The sequence below is a fragment of the Netta rufina genome, assembly GCF_964035555.1.
Source record: "Netta rufina genome assembly, chromosome: 6".
In the NCBI taxonomy this organism is placed as follows: Eukaryota; Metazoa; Chordata; class Aves; order Anseriformes; family Anatidae; genus Netta; species Netta rufina.
In genome coordinates, this window is record NC_140129.1 from 40180607 (window position 1) to 40203562 (window position 22956).

The following is a 22956-nucleotide window of genomic DNA, read 5'->3' on the forward strand; positions in this document are numbered from 1 at the left end:
GTGGTAGTAGCACAGTGAGGTGGTTGTCCCCTAAGACTGAAATTCAGTTTGCTTCTTTTTGTTGTTTGGAGCTTTTTTTGATCACTTTCCTCTGAATCCAGTACATTATAGACTAATATATTTTAAAACTATCAGAATATCGTGAACTGCACTTGGTTTACAAGCAACTATCTCTAGCTTTCTTGAAGCTTTCTGGCTTCAGTTCTGGCTTTCGTGAGAGGCACCAGACAGTGCTTAAATCCGGAGTTCCGGCACCGCATTACAGGGTAGACAGGGAAGTAACGGGGACTCAGGTCCTGAATGGGAGCATTTCCTGGCCTACTGCAGTATCATTTCTCATTAACAGTAAGTTCAAGTGTTTGCAAAAGGCCTTCCATTATCCAGTCCTTAGTTCTGCAACTGGCAGAGGCAGGAAGTGAAACTACTTGGAAACTGCAGAGTTTAATAATAACAAAATCCAGGTTCTGCCACGGTGTTATAACCTGCTTCATACAAGGCTTATTGGGTTTGAGTACTATGTATTATTTTACTGATTATTTCCTATTTGAAACAAATCCTACCTCCTGCCCCTCCCCCCAAGACAATGAAGACAAAAACCATCAAGTAGCCTTGTCAGTAGTTTGTTATGGAGAAATATATGAAATATATTTGTACTTGAATATCACCTTCTATCACCATGGGATTGTTGCCGATGAAGGGGGGTTCTTGGAAATACATCTGTGGAACTTGATTCTAGAGCTTCAGTTGCTTAATGCTTGTCAGTGCAAACTTAACCAGTTTAACCAGAGAAGACGCTTGACTGAGATCTTGGATTTCGTTTTGCTTTCAAGTGTATCATAAATTTGACTAAATAAAGAATCTGACAGGAATGTTTGTTGAAAGCCAAAAGTTGCCATGACTTGGAAGTTGAGTCACTGTAGCCTTTGATTTTCTCTTTGGTAAGTGCTTTTTGAAAAGACTTCTGAATGTAGTTTTAATTCTGGCTTATAATCATCTTCAGTAACTTGGAAACTGTAATGCATTTCAGTATGTGAAAGATCTGGGAAACAAGGCATGTGTAGTATACTGTTAACTGTTAGTGCTTAAGAATTTTAGTAAAAATTATGTGCTCCTGACGAAGATTGAGATCCTGCTGTGCTGTAGGTTTGTCTAAGTCTGGTATCTCTTCCACTGAACTTAACCTACAGAGTGAAATGTACTGGTAATCCAAGAGTGGAATACAGTAGGAAAGTCAGAGAAGAGCTTCATCAGAGAACAGAAATAAAGTAGGAAGTAAGAGAAAGTGGGCCTGGCTGGGCAATGGAGTTGCACTGAGATGATGTGAGGGAGTACACTTCCAACAGGGAGCTGGGCTGGGACCTGGAGTCCTGCTCAAAGGACAGTTTGGAATGGGCAGGGTGGAACAAAAGCTTGTGGGGAGACCTATCATTTCAGGATCTGGAAGACTGCCGAAGAGCATGGCAGTCCTGTGAGCCAGTCCTTCCTCTGCTGTCAGACAGTATTTGAAATTGTCAAAGCACTTTGCAGTGCTTTTTAATTAATAATGCTCTTTAATTACATTTACATGAATATTTCTGTTCAACTCTGGCTACTTTCAATTAAATGGGGACAAATGGTGCTGAAAAGAAGGGTAAATCATTACCTGTTTCCAGAGCTGGGGAAATTCCTGAAATACCTGTATTTCAGATTTTTTTGTTAAGTCTAGTAACTGACTGTGTTTCTAGAGACTTCTAGCTAATACTTAGTTTGCTCTGAATGAAACATTAGAATCACAAACTACACCTCCAGCTCACTAAAACCTTGAAAGTTTCAAATGGCTTTATTAGACACATTACAAAAAATAAAAATGGGATTGTACTAGTGAAAATTTAAGACAAAAATACAGGTTTAGTACCTTCAGTTTTCAGCACTGCAGATGATGATATTTCCACTCCCTATTCCATTCAAATATCTTAGCTTTCTAATGTGTAACTTTGCAAAGTACCCTGTTTATGCTGCTCCAAAACTCTCAGTGTTGCAAATGCTTTTATTGTTATAAAATTCTACTGACATATTTTTTCAGGATGTGGATAAATACACGGTAGAGTTTCAGTTCTATGACATATCAATGAAGCAGCCTACCTTCCAGTACTATCAATTGCTAAATTAAGATGAAAATTTCTCCTTAGTGTTTGTAGTGCACACAGATGTTGATGGTGAAAGTACCGGTATGCTTTTTCTGTTAAACCTTTAGAGGGCAGCATCGTTCCCTTTTAGTTAGATACTTTGCTGACCAGAAGCACAGTTCTGTAGTTAACATTTCCTGCAGTTGCTACTAACCTACAAACCCGTGTTCAGCAAAAAATAGATCCACAAACAGCCTGAAACCAAAGCATGAAGCTAAAAGGGAGAGCAAAGAGAGAATCAGTTTGATTTTTCAAAAGTGTGTTTGTGTGTGTGTGAATGCACCACTCTTTTTACTGCTCTTTTTAATAGTAGAGGTTGTGTATTTAAACTTATTATAAACTAGGAATGCTATTGTTTTATGAAAGCAGAAATTTTTAGTGTGATTTTTTTAGTGTGCTAATTTTGCAAACTGTCTGCCTGTAGGATTTCTCGCTTAGTTTCAGAGATAACTACTAACAATATTATCTTCTTGTTATAATGGAGAGTGAAAGCTCTACAGAGGAGGCCCACTGGAAGTTACCTGAGTTTGAACATGGTAAAGTCACGCACTGTATATATACTGGAAACTTCCAGGATTGTCACAACAAGCAGACTGGTTTGATTTTCTGCTGGGCTTTATGTTCCCAAAAGCCCAAACAGAGCATTTCTTTCTCACTAGTGCAGAAGTACAACAGCTCTTGAGTTCTTACAGTAGCAGCTCTGCGTGTAAGAACTAGTTCCTCTACTTTATTTGTCTCCGAGGATAGACACTTTACATTTGAAACTTGTGGTCCATCGGGAAACCTTTGATACTCAGCTCTTTCCCATTGCAGGTCCGATCAGGAAGCCCAAGTACGTGGAAAGTCCTAGAGTGCCAGGTGAGGCAGGTTTACTGCTGAGAAAAGGGGCAGAGCAAGGAGAACCCAGTCAAACTGGTAAGAATCTGTTCAATGATACTTGGTTTAGAAGAACAGCTATTCATTTCAGAGGATCCCGCATAATAATGAAATTTTGTTTCTTTATTTGTAAGAGTGTTTGGCAAATTCCATATGCTTGTACTAAGGAGGGAATGCTTTCCATTATACTTACATGATCTTTATAACTGTCTCAATTGTTGGAATTGTATGTGTACTGCAGGTAAAACAATGTTGACTGTCACTGATTACTACGTATTGCAGAGGCCAACTAGATTTTTTTTTATTTTTATTTTCAGTGTAAACTGTGTATCTCTGCACTGGATACAGTGCTTCATTTTAGAAATTTTGTAAAAGCTTGCTAAATATGAAGTCAGTAACAGCAGACTTCTGTGTTGGCAAAGCTGGTGAAAGCTAATTCTCTGAAGTTAAATGGAATTTTTGAAAAGTTACACACACTCATCTCCTTCTCCCTTTCATCACTCATTCTTTGAGATGTTCCTCAATTAGGGTCTTTTTGTTACACGAATTCTACAAACTATATACTGGTAAAACTGTTTGGATGTCCGTACTGTCTTCCAGGTGTCTGGGAGCACATCCCCAGGCTCAGTGCCTTGCTCAGACTGCACTGATTGGGAAGCAGCAGCACAGATGCTCCTGTGCTTTTCCCATATTATAGAATCTGGTGGTAGGTAATGCAGCTGGTGTTTCTGTAGCTAAGGATTCCTGCTGTGAGGAATTTCTCAGAGTCATTAGAGGATGCTCCCTAATAAATTGACTGTTTATACCTGAGGAAAGACAGGCCAGCATATTATCCCTTTTTAATGGATAAAAAAATTAAATGCCATATGAATGTTTTTGTTAAGGAAGAGCTTATGCTTTGGTAGGTGATGCCAAACTGTTGACATCAAAGAAAATAGCAGGAGATGGTAGTTTGTGAAAAGATTGTGTTAGCTGTAACAATCAATGACTGTGTTTTCATTCAGGGTCGCCTCTTTTTGACCATACTGTTTCCTTATATTTGTTGGATAACAGAAGATATTTTAAAACGCTGTACTGATAAATATTTTTGTAACCAAAAAAGCTGGGAAATCTAAAATAGTGTCACCTCCATTGCATAAAAAACAACAAAAAATAACGGTATTAGTTGCAATGTTACTGTGAAATTGTAAGTCTGAGTTATTAACCTCTGCTTTTCACATTTTCGATATGAATTAAACTTTCTTAAAATTACTGGAATACATTTTCAATCTGACCCTGAACTGTGATGTTGCTGAGTTTATTGCTGTTGATACATGATAGTCATCGTGTTGATCATCAGTCCAGTGATGAACTGTTTGTCTTCATACAAACAATTGCACTTAATCATTTCTGTTTTGATTGGGGGTTAGGGGTGGTGTTTGGTTGGCTTGGTTTGTTCGTTTTTTGTTTTTTTTTTTTTCATCCCCTAAATTTGTGCAAATATGCGGAGAATCCAAGAACCACCAACAGTTTTAAGTCTAATGGGCAAAAAGTTAAAATGGCATTAGCTTCTCTGTTAGTTAGACATACTGCTGAGAGAAGATCTAGTGTTTACATTTAATTGTACTTTTTCTGCCTCTTGTAACATTTTCCAAATACGAGACTAATTTTAACCAACTTCCCCCCTACACCCTGTCTCCAAAGCAAAACCTGATAAAGACTCGAGCTGTTCTCCTGCAGCACAAGAATTGATGACAAGATTGGGGTTTTTACTGGGAGAAGGGATCCCGACTTCTGCTCATATAGAAGAGAAAAACGAAGCCATGGTAGGATAACAGAAAACAACATATTTAATGTTCATCTTACTTATGTTATTTCTTTATTTTCTCTGTTTGCTAATTGCAGTTACTTGATAATTACCACATCTATTTTAATGGGCATATGGTAATGGAATTGTAAATGAATTATAACAATCAAGTTGCATGTTTTGTTTTCTTTTAATTGTGGGCTGATCTTGCATTCTTTCTTTAAAAAAAAAAAAGTTGAAAAAAAGAACAGACTCATCAGTCTTGGAGGCTAAGTCTAAGCTACTCTGAATCTGAAGAGCAGCTAGGGTTCTTTCTGCATTATTTCAGTATTTAGTATCTTTTCCTGGTATTCTCAGTGATTTATGAGGATGGAAAATTTCAGTGGTTTGCTAAAATCGATGCATGTTTTGGGGGCATCCTTTCCTTTCCAAGAAGTTCACTTCTGTTTGAAGGTTTTTGTTGTCATGTAGGAGAAAAAGTGGGGAGAATCAAGTAGCTGGTAACTGTATGAAACTCATCTGCTAACCTAAACTGCTTACTAACTACCAATCTCTCTCTCCCCTTTCTTCACTTATTGTCCCAGACCTGAAAATTCTTAGTGCATTGGATTCCAATGATAGGAAAGGGTGAATAAGATTGCAGTACCAGTGGTTTTAACACAAATATAGACTGGGTAGATGATGGATTGAGATCCGCCCTGAGGAGAAGGACCTGGGTGTGGCATGTTGGTGGATTAGGAGCTTAACATGAGCTGGCAATGTGCACTTGGAGCCCAGAAAGCCAACTGTATCCAGCTGCATCAAAAGCAGCATGGGCAGCAGATCAAGGGAGGTGATTGTCCCCCTCTGCTCTGCCCTCATGAGACTCTGGTTGGAGTGCTGTGTTCAGCTGTGGGGCCCCCAGTGTAATAAGAAGGATGTGGAAGTATTAGAACGAGTCCAGAGGAGGACCACAAAGATGATCACGGGGCTGGAGCACCTCTCCTACACAGACAGGCTGAGAGAGTTGGGGTTCTTCAGCCTGGAGAAGAGAAGGCCGTGGGAACACCTTATAGTGGCCCTCCGGCACCTAAAAGGGGCCTACAGGAAATTTGGGGAGGGACCCTTTTTGTTGGGGATTGCAGTGATAGGACAAGAGGGAATGTAATTAAACTGAAAGAGGGTAGATTTAGATTAGATGTAAGGAGGAAATTCTTTGCTCTGTGGATGTAAACTGGAACTGGTTGCCCAGAGAAGCTGTGGATGTCCCATCCCTGGAAGTATTCAAGGCCGAGTTGGATGGGGCTTTGGGAAACTTGGTCTAGTGGGAGGTGCCCATGGCAGGGGGTTGGAATTAGATGGTGTTTAAGATCTCTTCCAATCCAAGCCATTCTGTGATTGTATGAAATATGCTTCACTGCAGCTCTTCGAGTTAATAATGAATTTCCCTTTTTTGTTTGGGAATAACGAGCAATATTTTAGACTTCTAAGACACATTATAAGAGTTATCTGAAAACATGTCAATAAGGCTTCAAATCAAAATAAGCATTCCCTTCTTGAGGTTTTTCCTTAGAAAATGTTTTCTTTGCTTTGTTTAACCTTGTTGCATCTAATTTTCGGCACAGTATTGTACTGTCTTCTGTGCAATAACTATGCATTTTTCTTCACACTGCAGTGTACAATAACCAGTCAAGGTGTCAGTCCATGTTCTACCCTCACAAGCAGCACTACATCACCTAGCACTGATAGCCCATGCTCAACTCTCAATAGCTGTGCTGGCAAAACAGCAGCCAACAAAGGTAGTCCCTGTGGAACCATTAGCAGCCCTAGCTCCACCCTGGAGAGCAAGGACAGTGGAATTATAGGTAAGCATCCTAATTAGTAATGCAATTAAAATAAATTAACCTTGTCTTAATACTGCAGATCTGAATAGCTGCTTCTGCTTCCTGACAGTGTTTGATTTTTATGCCATAGCTGGATCCCATTTCATGTCCTCTGTACTTGAAAATTGAAATCCTATTTCTGTAACAGTCGCTGTTGTTAGAAGTGCATTTCTCTTCTTTTGCTTTCATGGTGCAGTTCTAATTTCTGCATGTTTTCCTTTTAAAATAATTTCCTCTGTTTGCTCCAATTCTTATTTTTACTTCTTCCATTGTATTTGCCTTTACAATACATTTCCTAATAGTGAAGGACAGAATACGTTGAAGCTGGTTTGATTTTCAGGGGAGGAAAAATTAATTAATGCTACTTGTTGTGAGGATAATCCAAATAAAGCTGTTTAGAAAAAGTTCAGACATCAGAGTAACTGGCATGAAAGCGAAGTGTAAATGGGTCATCAAGGAAGAGGTGAAATTGTGGGATCCGCTGCAAATTGGATGACTGAACTGAGGTTATGTATGCATATCCAACGTGGTGTCAGCCATCATTAGATAACTTTAGCAAGTCTTTTCTGTATGAAAGAAAAGCTATGAATTCTTTGATGCCTTGTTTGTACCATCTTCTCTATTTCTGCTCCCTGCCCTAGTGAGTCCTTATCAGTAAAGCTATCTTCCTATACCTTTGAGCGTTCAGATGGCTGCTTTAATATTACTCTTTGGACGGCCAGAGTAAGATGTAAAAAGCATAATTTTAGAGTTGTTATAAACTGTTGTAAGAAGATTTATTCTTTATTGATTTAGTCAGTTTTTTAGAATGGACCAATTGGTTGAGAAGTTGGTATTTAAACTTGATTTTGTAACAGCTGTTAAGCTTTTTTAAAAAAAAAAAAGGTGGGGAGGCAGGGGGAGGAGGAAGGAAGGGCACAGTATGCCCCCTAACCTGAAGCTTTCTCAATCTACAAAAGCAAACTTCCAGTTTTATTTAGGTCTAGCAGTGTGAAAAAAATTAGGGATGCTGTAAAATCAAGCAATTCTAAATCTTAAATGCCTTGATTTAACAATATAAACTTAAGTCATGTTATTGTCTTTGTGAACTTACTATTTTTTTAATTGCAACTTTTGTTAATAGAAGGAGTTGCAAGTGAAAGTGGTATCTGCCAGCCTACCTGCCTGCTGTTGTGAATAGTAACTTGATTGTTGTTATAGTACTTGCCAAGTACTGATAATTAAGTTTCTTTAACACGGTTAAGAACATATAATCAGTACTTCTTGGCAAGTACTAATACACTTCACTCTGGCTTTACAGATGTTCTTGAATTTGAAAGTGAAGTAATTGTCATATGTTACGGCATAACATAGTTTTTACTGGTCATTTACCCTAAGAGAGATGGTTATCATAGGTCAAAAGTTTCATTTATGTAACATCATAGAATATCCCAAGTTGAAAGGGGTCTACAGGGATCATCGAGTCCAACTTCTGTATTTGTATAACATTTAAGTACTTTGTTTTTAGGAAATTATTTTGTAAACTTCTTCCATAGCAGACTTGCTGCTCATGGATTCATAGATCTGTCATTGCTTAACTTGAGAATAGAATCCATTAGTTTTAAGCTTTGTCAGTCTTTAGGGATTCCTGCTTCAATTACACTGGTGCAAGTATAAAACAAACTGAAATGATTGTAGAAGTGTGTATATTGCTATAAAATACAGCAGTGTATGACTACAAGAGACAGTAATGTTTTTTGTTTCAAAAAATATTTATCTGTTGGTATACTTCAGTCATTTCCTTGTTTAATATGTTTTATAGTTACCTTGCTTTTTTTTAAATAGAACAGTTCAAATCGGTTCTGCGAATGACAGATTTGTGAGAGCCGTACAATTACAGAAAAACAGGTTTCACAGATAGGACATGGTTACAAAGACAGTTCTACCTTCATAACTACACCAGTGCTTTACTAACACTGTAAGTGATACGTAGATATTAGGCAATTTACTTAGATATGTTTCAGAAAAATTTAGGATTTCCACTTCTTCGATGTGTTCAGCCCAATGTAGAGTCATCACATATATACGTGTAACACTTAATATCTGTGTGAACTGAACTGTGGACTCCCCACAGGCTAAGATTTTGTTTGAACAAGCATCGATTGACTGTTATTTTTCCCTTGGTGCCTATTCATCCAGTGTTATATTTTTCTCTGTTGCATACATTCATATGTAAGCTAGCAGTTATAATGAAATACTTTGTTGTAGAAGCTAGGTCAAGGTAAAAAATGTATAATGTGATAAGCTTTAACTTTACCTGAAGTTAAGTTGTGAAGTTTTAATAATACACTATTTTGTTTTGCCATTTCAAAGAATGAAATAAATACAAAAAGTCCCCCAAATCAGACCAAAACAGGGAAAAAAACAAAACAAAACAAAACAAAAACAAACAAACAAACAACAAAAAAAAAAACACTTTTCCTGACCTATCAAGCTTCTTCTTTTTTCATGTTTTATTTCCCCTTTTTAATACTTGTTTGATTGTTAGTCTGACCTAACTTTTTTTCCAAGGTAATTTTGAGTGATTAGGCATTCTGTCATACAGACATGCTGTTCTCATTGATTTAGGTGAACTTTCAAGCATTCAAAATACAGAGTGATCACTTAAATATTTGTTGTTCAAATATTTTGTGAAACTTCAGTGTAAGTATTGAAAATATTTTAAATTAAACAGAGTAATTTCCCTATTAAACATACAATAAGCAGTATACATTTGCAAAGCATTCTTATGCGAATATATTAGTGGAGTTTTAATAAACGTCAGTACAGTAGATTCTAGAAGTATAAATTCTTCACACTTTCAGATATTGTAGGAGACCTCTATTAGTTACAGCTGTGCCCTCAACCAACAAACTGGACTATGGAGCACTGTAGATAATGCAGTTAAAAGTGGTTCTGCTTTCATTGAGCAAATTGCTACAGCAGTGGAAAACTACTATTCTGCAATGCAGCATCCAAAAAACCTGTGTATTCTGCACCTGTCGTTTAGCTAAGGATCTATATAGCACTGTGTTGTATATTTTATGGCATCTGGTACTTCTACAACAAAGAAAACCACAATGGTACATCTTACTGCTAAAGAGTTTCACATAGTACTCAGAAATTATTTGTAAATGTTTCCTGATTTGTTTATAATAAACAGAAAAAACTTTTTTGAGTCTCATATTTACTTTATACAGTAGTACATTGAAATATTTTAAAAACGGAAATCAGAGTGTTTAATCTAAAATTTCATTCATATACTACTCTAGTGGGCCTGATCAAATGTGCATCTAGCCTTGTACTCTTTCTGCCAGTGAAATGTAGCAGGTACTTAGGAAACCTTGTAGAAATCTCAGTTGCAGGAAGTGTTCTGTCAAGATTAGTTTGTGAGGTATGTGAGAGTCCAGGCTGACTGCCACCCTAAGCTGTCTGTGTTAGGTGAGCTAGATCTCTGAACAGTATTGAGGTTTTTATCATTTATACAGGATGTTACAGTATAAACAATACTGTTGGTCACAAGTAGGCTTGGGGCAAGCCTTCTGACTTACGATAGAATGGCCTGGGTTGGAAAGAACCTCAAAGATCATCTAGTTCCAACCCCCCTGCCATGGGCAGGGTTGCCACCCACTGGAGCAGGTTGCCCAGGGCCTCATCCACCCTGGTCTTGAACACCTCCAGGGATGGGGCATCCACAACCTCTCTTTTCTGACTTCAGGAAAATTGTGCAAATGTTTTCAATGAATTGAATTTTGAATTCTGTTTGTAAAATATTTGACTTTAAATGTATTTTTTTGATAATTCACTGTCCTGGTTTCAGTTAGAACAGAATTAATGTTCTTCCTAGTAGCTGGTGGAATGCTGTGTTTTGGCTTGGGATGAGAAGAGTGCTGATAACACCCCGATGTTTTAATTGTTGCAGAGCAATGCTTATACCAAGCCAAGGACATCTCAGCCTTTTGCTCTGTCCTGCCAACAGGCAGGCTGGGGGTGCAGTAAGAGCTGGGAGGGGACAGACCCAGGACAGGTGACCCAAACTAGCCAAAGGGGTATTCCATAGCATCTGACGTCATGCTAAACAATATATAGGGGTGGCTAGCCGGGGGGAGGGGGCCGGACTGCTCGGGGTTAGGCTGGGCATCGGTCAGCGGGTGGTGAGCAATTGCATTGTGCATCACTTGTTTGTACATAATATTAGTAGTAGTACTATTATCACCATTGTATTATTATTGTTATTGTTATTATTATTTTCCTGTCTTATTAAACTGTCTTTATCTCAACTCACGGGCTTCACTTTCCATTTCTCTCCCCCGTCCCAGAGAGGGAGGGGGAGGGTGAGCAAACGGCTGCGTGGTGTTTAGCTGCTGGCCGGGTTAAACCATGACATTCACATTTTTAGTTTTTGTTCTTGCTTTAGGTGCGCTATTCTTATTTCTTACAGAGCTTTTGTTTCTGTGTTTACAGAAGGGTTTGGAAATTTTCAAGATATTATATAGATTTTTAAATTTTAAAAGAAATTGAGACATATTTTGGGAAAGTAATAGATCTGTCATACAAGATCATAAATGTTTTGGTGTTGTTTTTTTTCCACTCAGCACAGATTACACAGATTTAAAGACATACCTAGATTCTTCTGAACATCTTTTTTTGCTCTGCTTTCTGAAGTGTTTTTTCCAATTTGAATTTTTCTAAGCTGTGTTGTTTGGCTTTAGTTAAGTAATATTACACAAATTAAACAAAATATCTAGTGGAGAACTACTTGACTGTTATCTGCAGACCCTAAATGCCATCTGAGTATGAAAATTATAATGCACAGGTGGGCCATTTTCCTCTGCTGTGTACTTCAATTTCTTCTAATTTCTCAGCAACGATAACAAGTTCGTCAGAAAATGATGATCGTAGTGGATCCAGTTTGGAATGGAGTAAGGATGGGAGTCTCAGAGCTGGAGCACATCAAGGGATTAGTCATGATCGAAGAACAGATAATTGTTCACCGGTTGCAGAAGAGGAGGCTATTGGATCTGCTGAGAATTTGGCAAAAGAAGTAACAATGGGAGAGGGTCCTGTTCCTTATACTCAAAGTTCTGGATCTTTGATAATGCCTCGTCCAAACTCTGTTGCAGGTAAAGTCCTGAAATAGAAAAATGGATGTTTTTGTTAATTATGTGATTTAGTTAAATCTGCTTCATCTTACCATTGATGTTATATTGTTAGTTTGAAAGTGTTTTCATAGGACACACATAGGAAAAAAAAGCATAGTTTCTAAACTGAATGGGTAAGTATTACTTAAATTGTTTAAAATTATCATACAGAGTGTTCGTCTTGTGTTTAGTAGGTATTGGTTAAAGCAGAACTTTGGGGACACTTTAAAATCCATCAGTCATCCTAGGATTCTGTATGGTATCAAAAAACACCTCAAGTTTGTTGTTTTTTCTGTGTGCTCACATTCACTAGAGCTGTAAATCTGATTAACACTAAGACCAAAATGATATTTTGGTCTGTGAACCATTAACGCATATCACTTTATTATTATTATTATTAAAATAGCTTTGTGAAATTCTGCATTCTAGTTGAATCATTCAATTCAGAAAATGTGAGTCTGTTTAGTTATGGTAGACACATATGCAACCTCAACCTTAATTTTTATGTGTTGTAAAATACAAAAATCCCTGAAAAAGCACATCTCACTTGAGCTGTAGTAGTAGAACCTATCAAATTCTGTTTGCTTACATAAATATAACTCTGCAAGCAAAATGATCTGACAAAGTGCTCTCCTGAGCATGGGTGCCATATATGAGACAGTAGATTTAGCTGACAAGTTAGAAGAAAACTACTAAATGCAAAGTGAAGAAAACTTCAATAAAGAGGTTAGAGCTTGGGTGTTGATGATTCCTAGAAAGAAGAGGGGAAGATATACTTAATAGCAGCTATAAAATGTTGCTAATAACAGGGAGTATTCTAAGTTTAAAAGAGGAAAAAAAAATGCTGCATAGAATTTTCTTAGTATAAGTGTCATGGGGGAAGTACTGCTAGTAAACCAGCTTTTGATGTTATCAAGAGCAATCTTTTGGTATATAATTTGCTAGCAACTTTGAGAATTTTTAAGTTCTGACAATACCACTTTAAATTTTGGACCTGTAAAGTTATGGATTGTGAATAAGCACTAGTTCTGTGTTTTCATTGTGAATGTACAAACATGCTGGTTTGCTGAAAAAAGAGAAACACTTTCCTTTTCATTTTTGCAGGACATATATAGAGAGTGTTAGTTTCTGAAAAGTCCAGGAAATTGTAATATACTGGAACTGCAAAAGACAAAGATGCTAATTGGCAGTTCAGTATTATCAATTACTTAATACTTGTCAGTAATAGTCAAAATCCAGTGCTAATACAAAACAGTCTTACATTTAGTATGGTTCATGAAGTGTCATGAAAGATACTGAAACCCACACACTGCAGTCTTGACAAATATAATTCGAGGTTTTAAAATACCGTAAAAGTTATTGGCACAGTGTTTCAAAAACAATTAAAATTATGCTGTTGAAGGATTATTTTGCAGCAACATATAGTGATATGAATACAGTGATAACCGGGTTCACAGCAGGAGAGTTACCAAGATTTTTAGTTTAATTGCTATGCTTTCTTTTGTGTTTATTCATTAGAATCATGCTGTTCACAAAGTGAATTTCTCAGAGTGAGCACTAGCAAAGAATTGCAATGAATTAAGTATGCGTGTAGCTATTTATATAATTGTAGAATTACATGTTAGAAGAAATATTTGAGTCTGCTTTGAAAATGGCTTTATTTAGCTGTAATTTGCCTGTTGAGTGAGCTGACCTATATCTTTTATAATGCAGATAAGTTAATGCTCTGTGCAAAACTGTCAAAAGAACTGTAATACCCTTTTATAAGTTGTTCTAGTATCTGATGTTGTAGAGATTTTGGCTACAGATTCTTGTCAAATCTAGTGCTCTAAGCTGTTGCCAGACTGTTTTCTGGCATTTGAGTGCCAATGCTAAATATCCCTTTTTAAAAACTGGACTATTTTGCTCCATGTGCAAGAAAAATAATTGATTTTCAGTACCCTTGCAGATAAGAGACAGATGAAGCTGGTCTCTTTCTTTTTGAACATGAGATTGGAAGTTGTCACACCTCCAATCCCTGCTCAGACAAGTAGGTGTCTTGTTTTAGGGATCACTGAATGTGACTTGCTGTTACTGCATTCCCAGTTACTATGTCTGACTTCTTATTTTGGTGGCCTTTCCAGAGTTCTGAGATGGACCGTAAACCATACTATGCTCTTGCTTTCTCTTTCTATCTTATGTTACCCTCTTCCTAAAGAAAACTTCTTAGTTCATGATCTTGACGAAGTAGATATTCTAACTCCTGTATCATATGTTAAGTTCATGTACTCTGGTTATGATTTGGAGCATTTATGCTGCTTGTGTGCGATTTACATTCTCTCCAAGTACTTGATCTGCATGTCAGTTTAAAACTAGTGCCTTTTGGACATAGGTAATGCTGATTCTGGGACATGGCTGGGTAAGAAGCAGGCAACCACTTTCTTTTCAAGGGTGTTGGAGCAGTACTGCGTAAATTTTGGGAAACTTGACTGTTAGAGCTGTCTGAAAAACAGGTTCTCAGATTTTAGCTTTGGCTGCTCTTATACTTAAAAGTGCATGAGTTTTGTAAATGCTATAACATGCTAAAATGCTATAACTTCAACCAATGCAGCAGATGGTGGCTGAGCAAGTATTTGTGAAGCGATGCACACAAATTCTGTTACAGTTCTCAGAGTGACTTATGCAGTAGAAGTATTGCTGTATTGCATGCGTACAGTGTGAAATCAACTGCTGATGCAGATGGTTTCTCAACAAGAGCTTTTACATGGTTTAGAGCTCTGTTTATCTATGCAAATGAATATGGGGAGGCTTAGAGAATTAATGCATTATTGCTGATGTCCTGAATGTGGTGGAGTCATGCAGTGTCTGCTAGACTAATTGCATGGTACAGATTGATTGCAACTTGGAAAGAAATTGAGATGAAAGAATCAGGTAGTTCCTGTGTTTCTGTGCAGAAGTATTGAAATTTTACTGAGTAATTTGTACCTTCTGTTTGTTTTTTAGCTTCTTTTCAGGAATTTTAGTGTCAGTTTAAATCTTGATGTTAAAATTTTTCATTAAATACATAAATCAATAAAACTCAAATCTGACTAAAGAACACCACTCTTCAAATGGATATTTCAAGGAGATAGTGTAGTAAGAAAGGATCTCCAGAGAGAAACGATCAGCTTTTTCTTTTTTTCTTTTTTTTTAAAGTAAAAGTTAGCTAAAATCAGTTAGAAAACATATGAGTATGTACGACGTTGAGGAAAGAAATATAGTATATAACAACGCTCATTGTAAATTATACTGTAAGAAAAATAAGCTTCGATTCTTTAATAATACTTTAGCAACAAGTTCTACCAAACTGGAAGATCTGAGTTATTTGGATGGACAAAGAAATACTCCTTTACGCACTTCAATTCGCTTGCCTTGGCACAACACTGCTGGTGGAAAAGTGCAGCAGGAAAGTAAAGGTAAACATTTACATCTGCATCTGTCTTGGCACGGTCACATAGTTGCTAAGTAGTTTCATAACACAGACTTTCTGAGATCTTTGTAAACACCACTATCCTACAAAATTATATTGTATTGTGAACTTCACAGATCACTCAATATGTCTGAAAATAACGTGCTTGTTCACACTTTTTGCTGTTCAGAAATTGAATGTGTGGCTTTTAAAATATAAATCAGTGAACTGTTTAACTAAGTGTGTATAAGCAGTGCTGTTCAGACCATGTGAATGTCCAAACTGAAGTTGTGTAATACCAGTGTTTAGGAAAGACTGATTTTCATGGTTGCCAGATTTTATCATCTGCAATACTTACGTAATAGCATACTACAATTTGAGAGACTACACTGGATTAAAAATCTTCAGACACTGTCATTAGAACTGTGTTTTAGGAAGAAAACTGATCTAATACCATTAGATGTGTTAATGACAAAAATATTCTTTAATATTTCTGGTCTTTGAGTCTGAAAGTAGCAAGGTTATGTTAAATGCAAGTGAGGTGGGGAATATTTTCTTCTCTTAACTAGCTTAGTCATCTGCAGGTTCTGTTAACTGATTAATAGCAATTAAAAGCAGGAAAAGATTATCCTGTTGTCTTTCACTTATGTTTTTTCATATTTGTTGATCAATGCTGATGTGTACCATTAGATTTAGTTAATGAATCCTCATACCATTATATTAGTGAACATCATGTTTCTGTAAGTTTTAATGTTTTTAATGCAACTAAAACCAAATTCTTCTTCTCTCCTATATATCTTGTCACGCATTCAGCAAATGTTTAGATTCAAGTAATCAAATGTGACCACACTTCTAGCTGTGCTGAGTACTTTCTGTTCTTATGTCTTCAAAAGTACTGAAAAAGAGGATAGTAATTTTTTATCAATTTTTATAAATATTTTATTAAAAAATATTTTTCTGGTTTAACAAAGAATTCTTCTCTGTACATTTTTCTGTATGTTTTTACAGCTTCGAAGACATGCTACTGAAATGCTCAGCAGTGTAACTCATTTTAAATTGAAAAATGTTCGAAACTTATCAGTTTATGGAATTATTGATGCACTCTCAAATTCAATTGTAAAAAAAATCCTGAAATTATACTTGTAACTTATTTATAATTTAATTCACATAGGAGTTATGGAGGTGACCCAAGCTGAGCAGACCAGCTTTTATTATTTTCATGGTGGAAGCTCTAAAAAGTCTGATTATGAACATGATCAACAAGTCACTGAACAAAATTGTCTTCTGAAGCAGTGGTGTTCTATTGCAGAACTAGTTTCTAATAAACTTTTCTCCCTGCCACCTCTTCTCAGCACGTTTCGTTCCCTATAAGCCTCAAGATATTTTGCTGAAGCCACTGTTGTTTGAAGTGCCAAGCATAACAACAGACTCGGTGTTTGTTGGAAGAGAATGGCTGTTTCAAGCAATTGAGGAAAAAATGAAGAATACAGATCCAGCAGAGAACCAGGGAGCAGTCATTACTGGAAATGTGGGATTTGGGAAAACTGCTATTATTTCACGGCTGGTGGCACTTAGCTGCCATGGAGGTCGCATGAGGCAAATAGCTTCAAATAGTCCTAACTCATCCCCCCAAAGTAAGTCCCTTCTCTGAATAACTGTTTGGGTTATTGTACTGATAATGAGTCAGTATGTTTGCTTTTCTGACTTAAGTTACTAGGACTTCACCAACTCCTCCACGAATGTTTTTACACATACCTTCCACATAACGTTACCTACCATGGACTTAGCCCATCAAAAAGCAAGGTAAAATGGAGACAATGTAGAATCTCTTCCTTCTATCATGCAGTGCATACCCCAAAGTATTGGCAGTATGAGAGCAGAATTCAGTCTGCTTACTAATTAGTAAGCTCCCCTGGGAATCTGCTTTAGAAGCCATTAGGATCCATTAATGCTGGTCACTTTTGAAGTACCTACCACTTCTTAAGAACACAAGAACAGGTGATTTTTCTACTAGCGATAAAGAGATTCTGTAATGCTTTCATATAAAACAGTCTGTTTTCAGCAAATTTGGTCTTGTTTGCATTTGTTGCCTTTTAAAAATAGGTGGTGACTCCTGTCAGGAGATTCCCTTAAGTCAGTTACCTCTGTCTACTCCTCCAACAAGTGGTACATACACAATGAAGACTCTGAACTGTCCTGGTAGTCCTGAATACCAAAATCAAACAGGTGATTCTGTGAGGCGCCTTGCTTCAAAGGTGAGTTTTCCCTTACTAATGGATTTTTTCTTTCAGCATATTAGAAAACATATAGCCTGGGTGGAGACAGTCTGATTTGCAAAGCCTTCTGAATATGTCAAATAGTCAGTGATGGGAGAACAGGTAGTAATATTGGACACTTAAAAAAGACGTGCAAGTTTCATGGCTGGTGAAACCAGCTATCTACCTTTCTTTGTTATTAATTGAATTCTTTAATTAAATTAATAGAATTAAATTCAATTAAAAACTTCCAGACTGTTCTATGTGTATGAGAAGGTTGGGATCCTTAACTTGAAAAAGAGGCCATGTGTTCTCTTCAAGTAGTTGCTCACTATGTTTTCCACAGGCAAAGTTCTGAAAGAAAAAGACAATAAAATCACAGAATCACAAAATTGTTTAGGTTGGAAGAGACCTCAAGATCATCGAGTCCAACCTCTGACCTAACACTAACAAGTGTTAGTGTTCACTAAGTTCAACATCTAAATGTCTTTTAAACACCCCCCAGGGATGGTGACCCCACCACTTCCCTGGGCAGCCCATTCCAATGCCTCACAACCCTCTCAGTAATGTTCTTCCTAATATCCAACCTAAAACACCCCTGGCGCAACTTTAGCACATTTAGTCCAAAATGTTTGGACTGTGTATAATGCATCTGTATTCCATGATACAACTTTTTTTTGGAAACTATTTTATGAAAAGCACTGAAGTGCAATTATTTTCTTTCCTACAAACAGTGCTCTTCCTGGTGCACCCTAGGCTACCATAGTCTTTCCTGGCTGCAAGGGCACATTGCTGGCTCACGGATCTGGGGGTTTTGGTCAACGGCAAGTTGAATAGCAGTCAGCAGTGTGTCCTGGTGGCAAAGGGAGTTGACTGTGCCCCGGTGTGCCTTTGGCACAGTACTGCTATCTGGTTGGGGGGGGAAGACACCATCACACCCTACTCTGCCTGGTGCAGCCTTACTCTGGGCATTGTGTGCAGTTTTGAGTGCCAGTTTGGGGCATAAAACAATTAGTGTCCAAGGAAGGGTTATGAAGGTGGTGAAGGGTCTGAAGGACAAGATGCAAAAGGAGCAGCTGAAGTCCCTTGGTTCTCTCAGTCCAGAGAGGAGGAGACTGAGGAAAGGCCTCATGGCGGCCTACAGCCTCCTTCCAAGGGGAGCGGAGGGAAGGGCAGGGGGCAGGCACTGATCTCTGCTCTCTGGGGCCAGCGACAGGACTCGAGAGAACAGAATAGAGTTTTCAGGGGAGGCTTAGGCTGGGTGTTAAGAAAAGGTTCTGCACCGAGAGGGTAGGCAGGCACTGGAACATGCTCCCCAGGGCAGCAGTCACGGCATCAAGCCTGCTAGAGTTTAGGCAGCATTTGGACAACGCTCTCAGACATGGGGTCTGATTTTTGGGTGGTCCTGTGTGGTCCTAGGAGTTGCACTCAATGATCCTTGTGGGTCCCTTCCAACTCGGGATATTCTATTGTATGTTTCTGCATTAAAGGTTGACTGCTAAAGGGTGCTGCTAGACTTTGGCTGTCTGCTGTAAACAGAATGTTTTTCTTGTTATTTTATTTTTCAAAGGAATACAATCCATATTATGTTTTATTATTAAGTAGTACATACTTTTGCATTAATCATAATGAAGCCAGTTGTCCTTTTGCCTCTATGAGGATGTCTTCATTAGCTGTTTGCCATTTGCTTTTGTCTAATAATGATCAAGATAGTCCTGGGGTCTTTAATGTGGCACAATTTTGTTTAGTTTTAGCTAATAGCTTGCTAAGTAGATACTCAAATTATTATTTTTTTTTGCCTCTACTACTCTAGTTTCTTAGAGATTGGGTATTCATCCCCCTGTATTCAAGCGGGATGATCTCAAATGACTATATTTTCCTGCCAGAGTCTGACATTTTGATTTCTTTTCCTTTTTGCATGGCCTACAATATCAAAATCTATTCCACCATCTAACTTCCTGTGCCTTTACACCTCTTGGCATAAGCCATCTGACAAAAATTATGGAATTAGATAATTATTCTAACACTGAAAAATACTCTGTAGCTGAAAGAGAAATTTGGTAAACTTTTATTGTAATTGGACTAACAAGTTCCATCTTAAGTATTAAATGGGTAAGCCTTTTGTTTTTTCTTTTTTCTCCAGGTCGTTGCTTATCACTATTGTCAAGCTGACAACACATACACCTGTCTTGTCCCAGAATTTGTGCACAGTATTGCAGCCTTACTTTGCCGTTCCAACCAATTAACAGCATACAGAGATCTTCTTATAAAAGAGCCTCATCTACAAAGCATGCTTAGCCTGAGATCTTGTGTCCAAGATCCAGCAGCAGCTTTTAAAAGGGGAGTGTTGGAACCACTTTCAAACCTCAGGAAAGGTAAATCAAACAAGAAGTGACTTAGAAACTGAATCTAAATTTCATAAATATTATGGGGGGGGGGAAACTTAGAAACGTCTATTTTAATGCCAAAAGAAAAATAAGTAAGGCAGAACGTTCGTGGAGAAGGGACTCCTTAACTGTGGTAATTGTTTGTAACAATAATAGTTTTTAAACAGTTCTTTTGCATTTTAAAGTAAAATTCTATGAAATGTTAAAAATTATGGAAACTTTACTTTTTGCCAGAAAACTCAAGGATAACTTTGTAGCTTGAAGCTAAAGCTGCTATATCTTGTATTAAAAGATTTTCTTTTCAGATGCTGTTGACTTTAGTCACTTTTCTTTTTTGCTTAGTAATTTTCTGTGCCTAAACATCTGCAAATTGGATGAGTTTTTTACTTGCTTTTAAAATTGAAATATGATATGACAGTTTTCCAAGAAAGCATGTGACAACATGATTTTGTATTTAAGAAAAAAAAAATTTGAAAAACATTCCCTGAAAATAGATAGCTTCACAGTCTATATGCCAGCTGAGGATTTACTTTATATATCGTAGGCTGAAGGAGGAGATTTTTCTGTTTCTGAACTGAGTTCATTCATTTCTATGAAAATTGGTCTGCAGTTCTTGATTTTTTTTGTCTGTTAACAAATACCTGTGAAATGCATCAGTGAATCTTACGTTTACTCCAGGATTTTGATCCTTAACCAGTGCTCAAAATGAGCAATGTTAGTTTATCAAGCTGTTACAGCTTTTCTTCTCAAATTTAAAAGTACAAACCAATGCTTTCAAGATTTTTGTAAATTGCATGCTTTTCTTTGTATGGTAAATCCAGTAAAGTATAAATGTTAAGTAAATGGTTAATAATTAAAAGTGGTGTCAATTAATAGCCTAAACAGTATGCATATGCATTTGTCCCATATCCATGCATCTCATCTCTGTTCCATGCTAACAGCCTTGTTTAATCTCTTACTCTTTTTAAAGCGGTTGTAAAATAGATCCATAATCACAGTTAAAAACACTGTATTGTAAGTGATTGCTTCCATTTCTTAGCACTCTGCGTCAGTGTTGTATTATAGTTACAACATCACAACCAAAGTTTTTTTTGTTTTAATTATCTGACCAGTATCATTAAGTACATGTATAAAGGGTGGGCTGGTTTAAGTGATAATAGTACTGTTTTTCAGTTGTTTAAATGTTCAGTTTCTAAAATAATGTCTAAATGCAATAAAATGTATTGCTGTGACTAAAAATACCTTGTTCATAAAATCATAGGATCCTTGATGTTTAAAATTTGGGAATAAAAATATGCCAAATAATAGGAGAACTTATAATCACTTTTTTTTTTTTTTTAAATTTTCATATTTCAGAGCAGAAAATTCCTGACGATGATTACATAATTTTGGTAGATGGTCTAAATGATGCTGAATTTCATAAACCTGATTATGGTGACACAATTTCATCATTTATCACAAATATAATTTGTAAGTTTCCTCCATGGCTGAAGCTCATTGTGACTGTAAGAACTAACTTGAAGGTAAGAACACCTTTTAAGTTTTTTCTTATTTTCAAAGACAAAGTGATCTTTTATATATGTGTAGCTGCATTATTATGATACATACTGGTTTTAAAGGAATTCAAAGTCAAGTCTTTGGTGTTTTCTTTTTCCTTCTATGTTGTTGCATGTTTCTTTATGATATTAGGAGTTAGGAGTATCCTTTGTTTTGAATCACTTTCTTGAGTATGTTAGTAGAATTTGTAATACAAGTAGCGGTGAAATCAGAGTATGTTTCCTTGGTCTTCAAGAGAGAAATGAACAAATGAATGAGTGAAAGATTTAATAATAACAATAATAATTAGAAGCACATAGTGATCTTGTGTTTGAGAACTTCCTATGCAGAAATGCTGTTATACTATTATCAGTGAACAGTATGTGCAAAACCAGAGTAGAGATAGAAAGCTTGTTTTTAATCTGCCTAATACTCACTACAGAAGACAGCTATAGGAAAGACGCATTACTGAGTGTTCAGTGCTGGAATGCTATAACGCTTGTGTGTTTTTTCTTTCTTCCCCCTCTTCAGGAAGTAGCAAGTTCACTTCCCTTTATCACAATATCCCTGGACAGTTTTCCAGACAACAAAGAAATCCATGATGACTTGAATGCTTACATTCAGTACAGAATTAATAGCAGTCAGGAAATTATAAACAACATATCTTTAAATGGAAAAGCTGATGCAGCTATTATTGGGAAAGTGAGTAACCACCTGATCATGAGAAGCCTGGGATCTTATCTCTACTTGAAACTGACTTTGGATCTTTTCCAAAAAGGTCATTTAGTAATCAAAAGTGCAAGCTACAAGGTAGTTCCAGTGTCTCTATCAGAATTGTACTTACTTCAGTGTAACATGAAGTTCATGACAAACTCTGCTTTTGAGCGAGCCCTCCCAATATTAAACGTGGCACTGGCATCCCTACATCCCATGACAGATGACCAGATTTTCCAAGCTATTAATGCAGGCCAAATAAATGGTGAACAACAATGGGAAGACTTCAGCCAGAGAATGGAGGCCCTTTCATGTTTTCTGATAAAAAGACGTGACAAAACACGTATGTTCTGCCATCCTTCCTTCAGGGAATGGCTTGTTTGGAGAGCAGATGGTGATAATACTGACTTCTTGTGTGAGCCAAGGTAAATGAAGCTTGCAGTAATTCATATTCAAATAACTGCAGTTATGTTTTACATAATTGTTTTCAACAATTGGTGAGAGGAGAGAGTAATGGTAAAACAAAAGCACGGCTAACATTTTCCAAATGAAAACTTTTGCATATTTGAAAGTAAACTTGAGCAGTTGCCAGAAGTTACCAGGAACGATCAAAGTAAACTTGACCAGAAACAGTATTGTAACAAAAATAATTGACTTTGCAGAATTTGCATTTGACTTCGCTATATTCATTGAGAATTGAGAGTATTATGTTGTTATTAATATAGCAAAATAGTTGACTATTATGTGCAGCAACACCATGTCTATTCAGAGTGCAGGAACAGAAAGAAA

At 36.9% G+C, this 22956-nt stretch overlaps 1 protein-coding gene across 4 annotated transcripts in view; it reads left to right on the plus strand.

Annotated features, from left to right (window-relative positions):
- The window catches only part of TANC1 (tetratricopeptide repeat, ankyrin repeat and coiled-coil containing 1), a gene marked incomplete at its 3' end in the record, with an annotated part of 96495 nt that overhangs the window by 49695 nt on the left and 23844 nt on the right, over positions 1–22956 (plus strand). For 3 of the 4 annotated variants that reach the window (XM_084289137.1, XM_084289136.1, XM_084289139.1), the window contains 10 exons: positions 2979–3080; positions 4725–4846; positions 6482–6671; positions 11573–11830; positions 15157–15282; positions 16628–16909; positions 17379–17530; positions 19674–19905; positions 21274–21440; positions 21985–22592. In XM_084289137.1, the coding sequence (XP_084145263.1) occupies positions 2979–3080; positions 4725–4846; positions 6482–6671; positions 11573–11830; positions 15157–15282; positions 16628–16909; positions 17379–17530; positions 19674–19905; positions 21274–21440; positions 21985–22592 (2239 nt within the window). The remainder of the gene's footprint in view (positions 1–2978; positions 3081–4724; positions 4847–6481; positions 6672–11572; positions 11831–15156; positions 15283–16627; positions 16910–17378; positions 17531–19673; positions 19906–21273; positions 21441–21984; positions 22593–22956) is intronic. The other variant, XM_084289138.1, reaches the window with a different exon arrangement.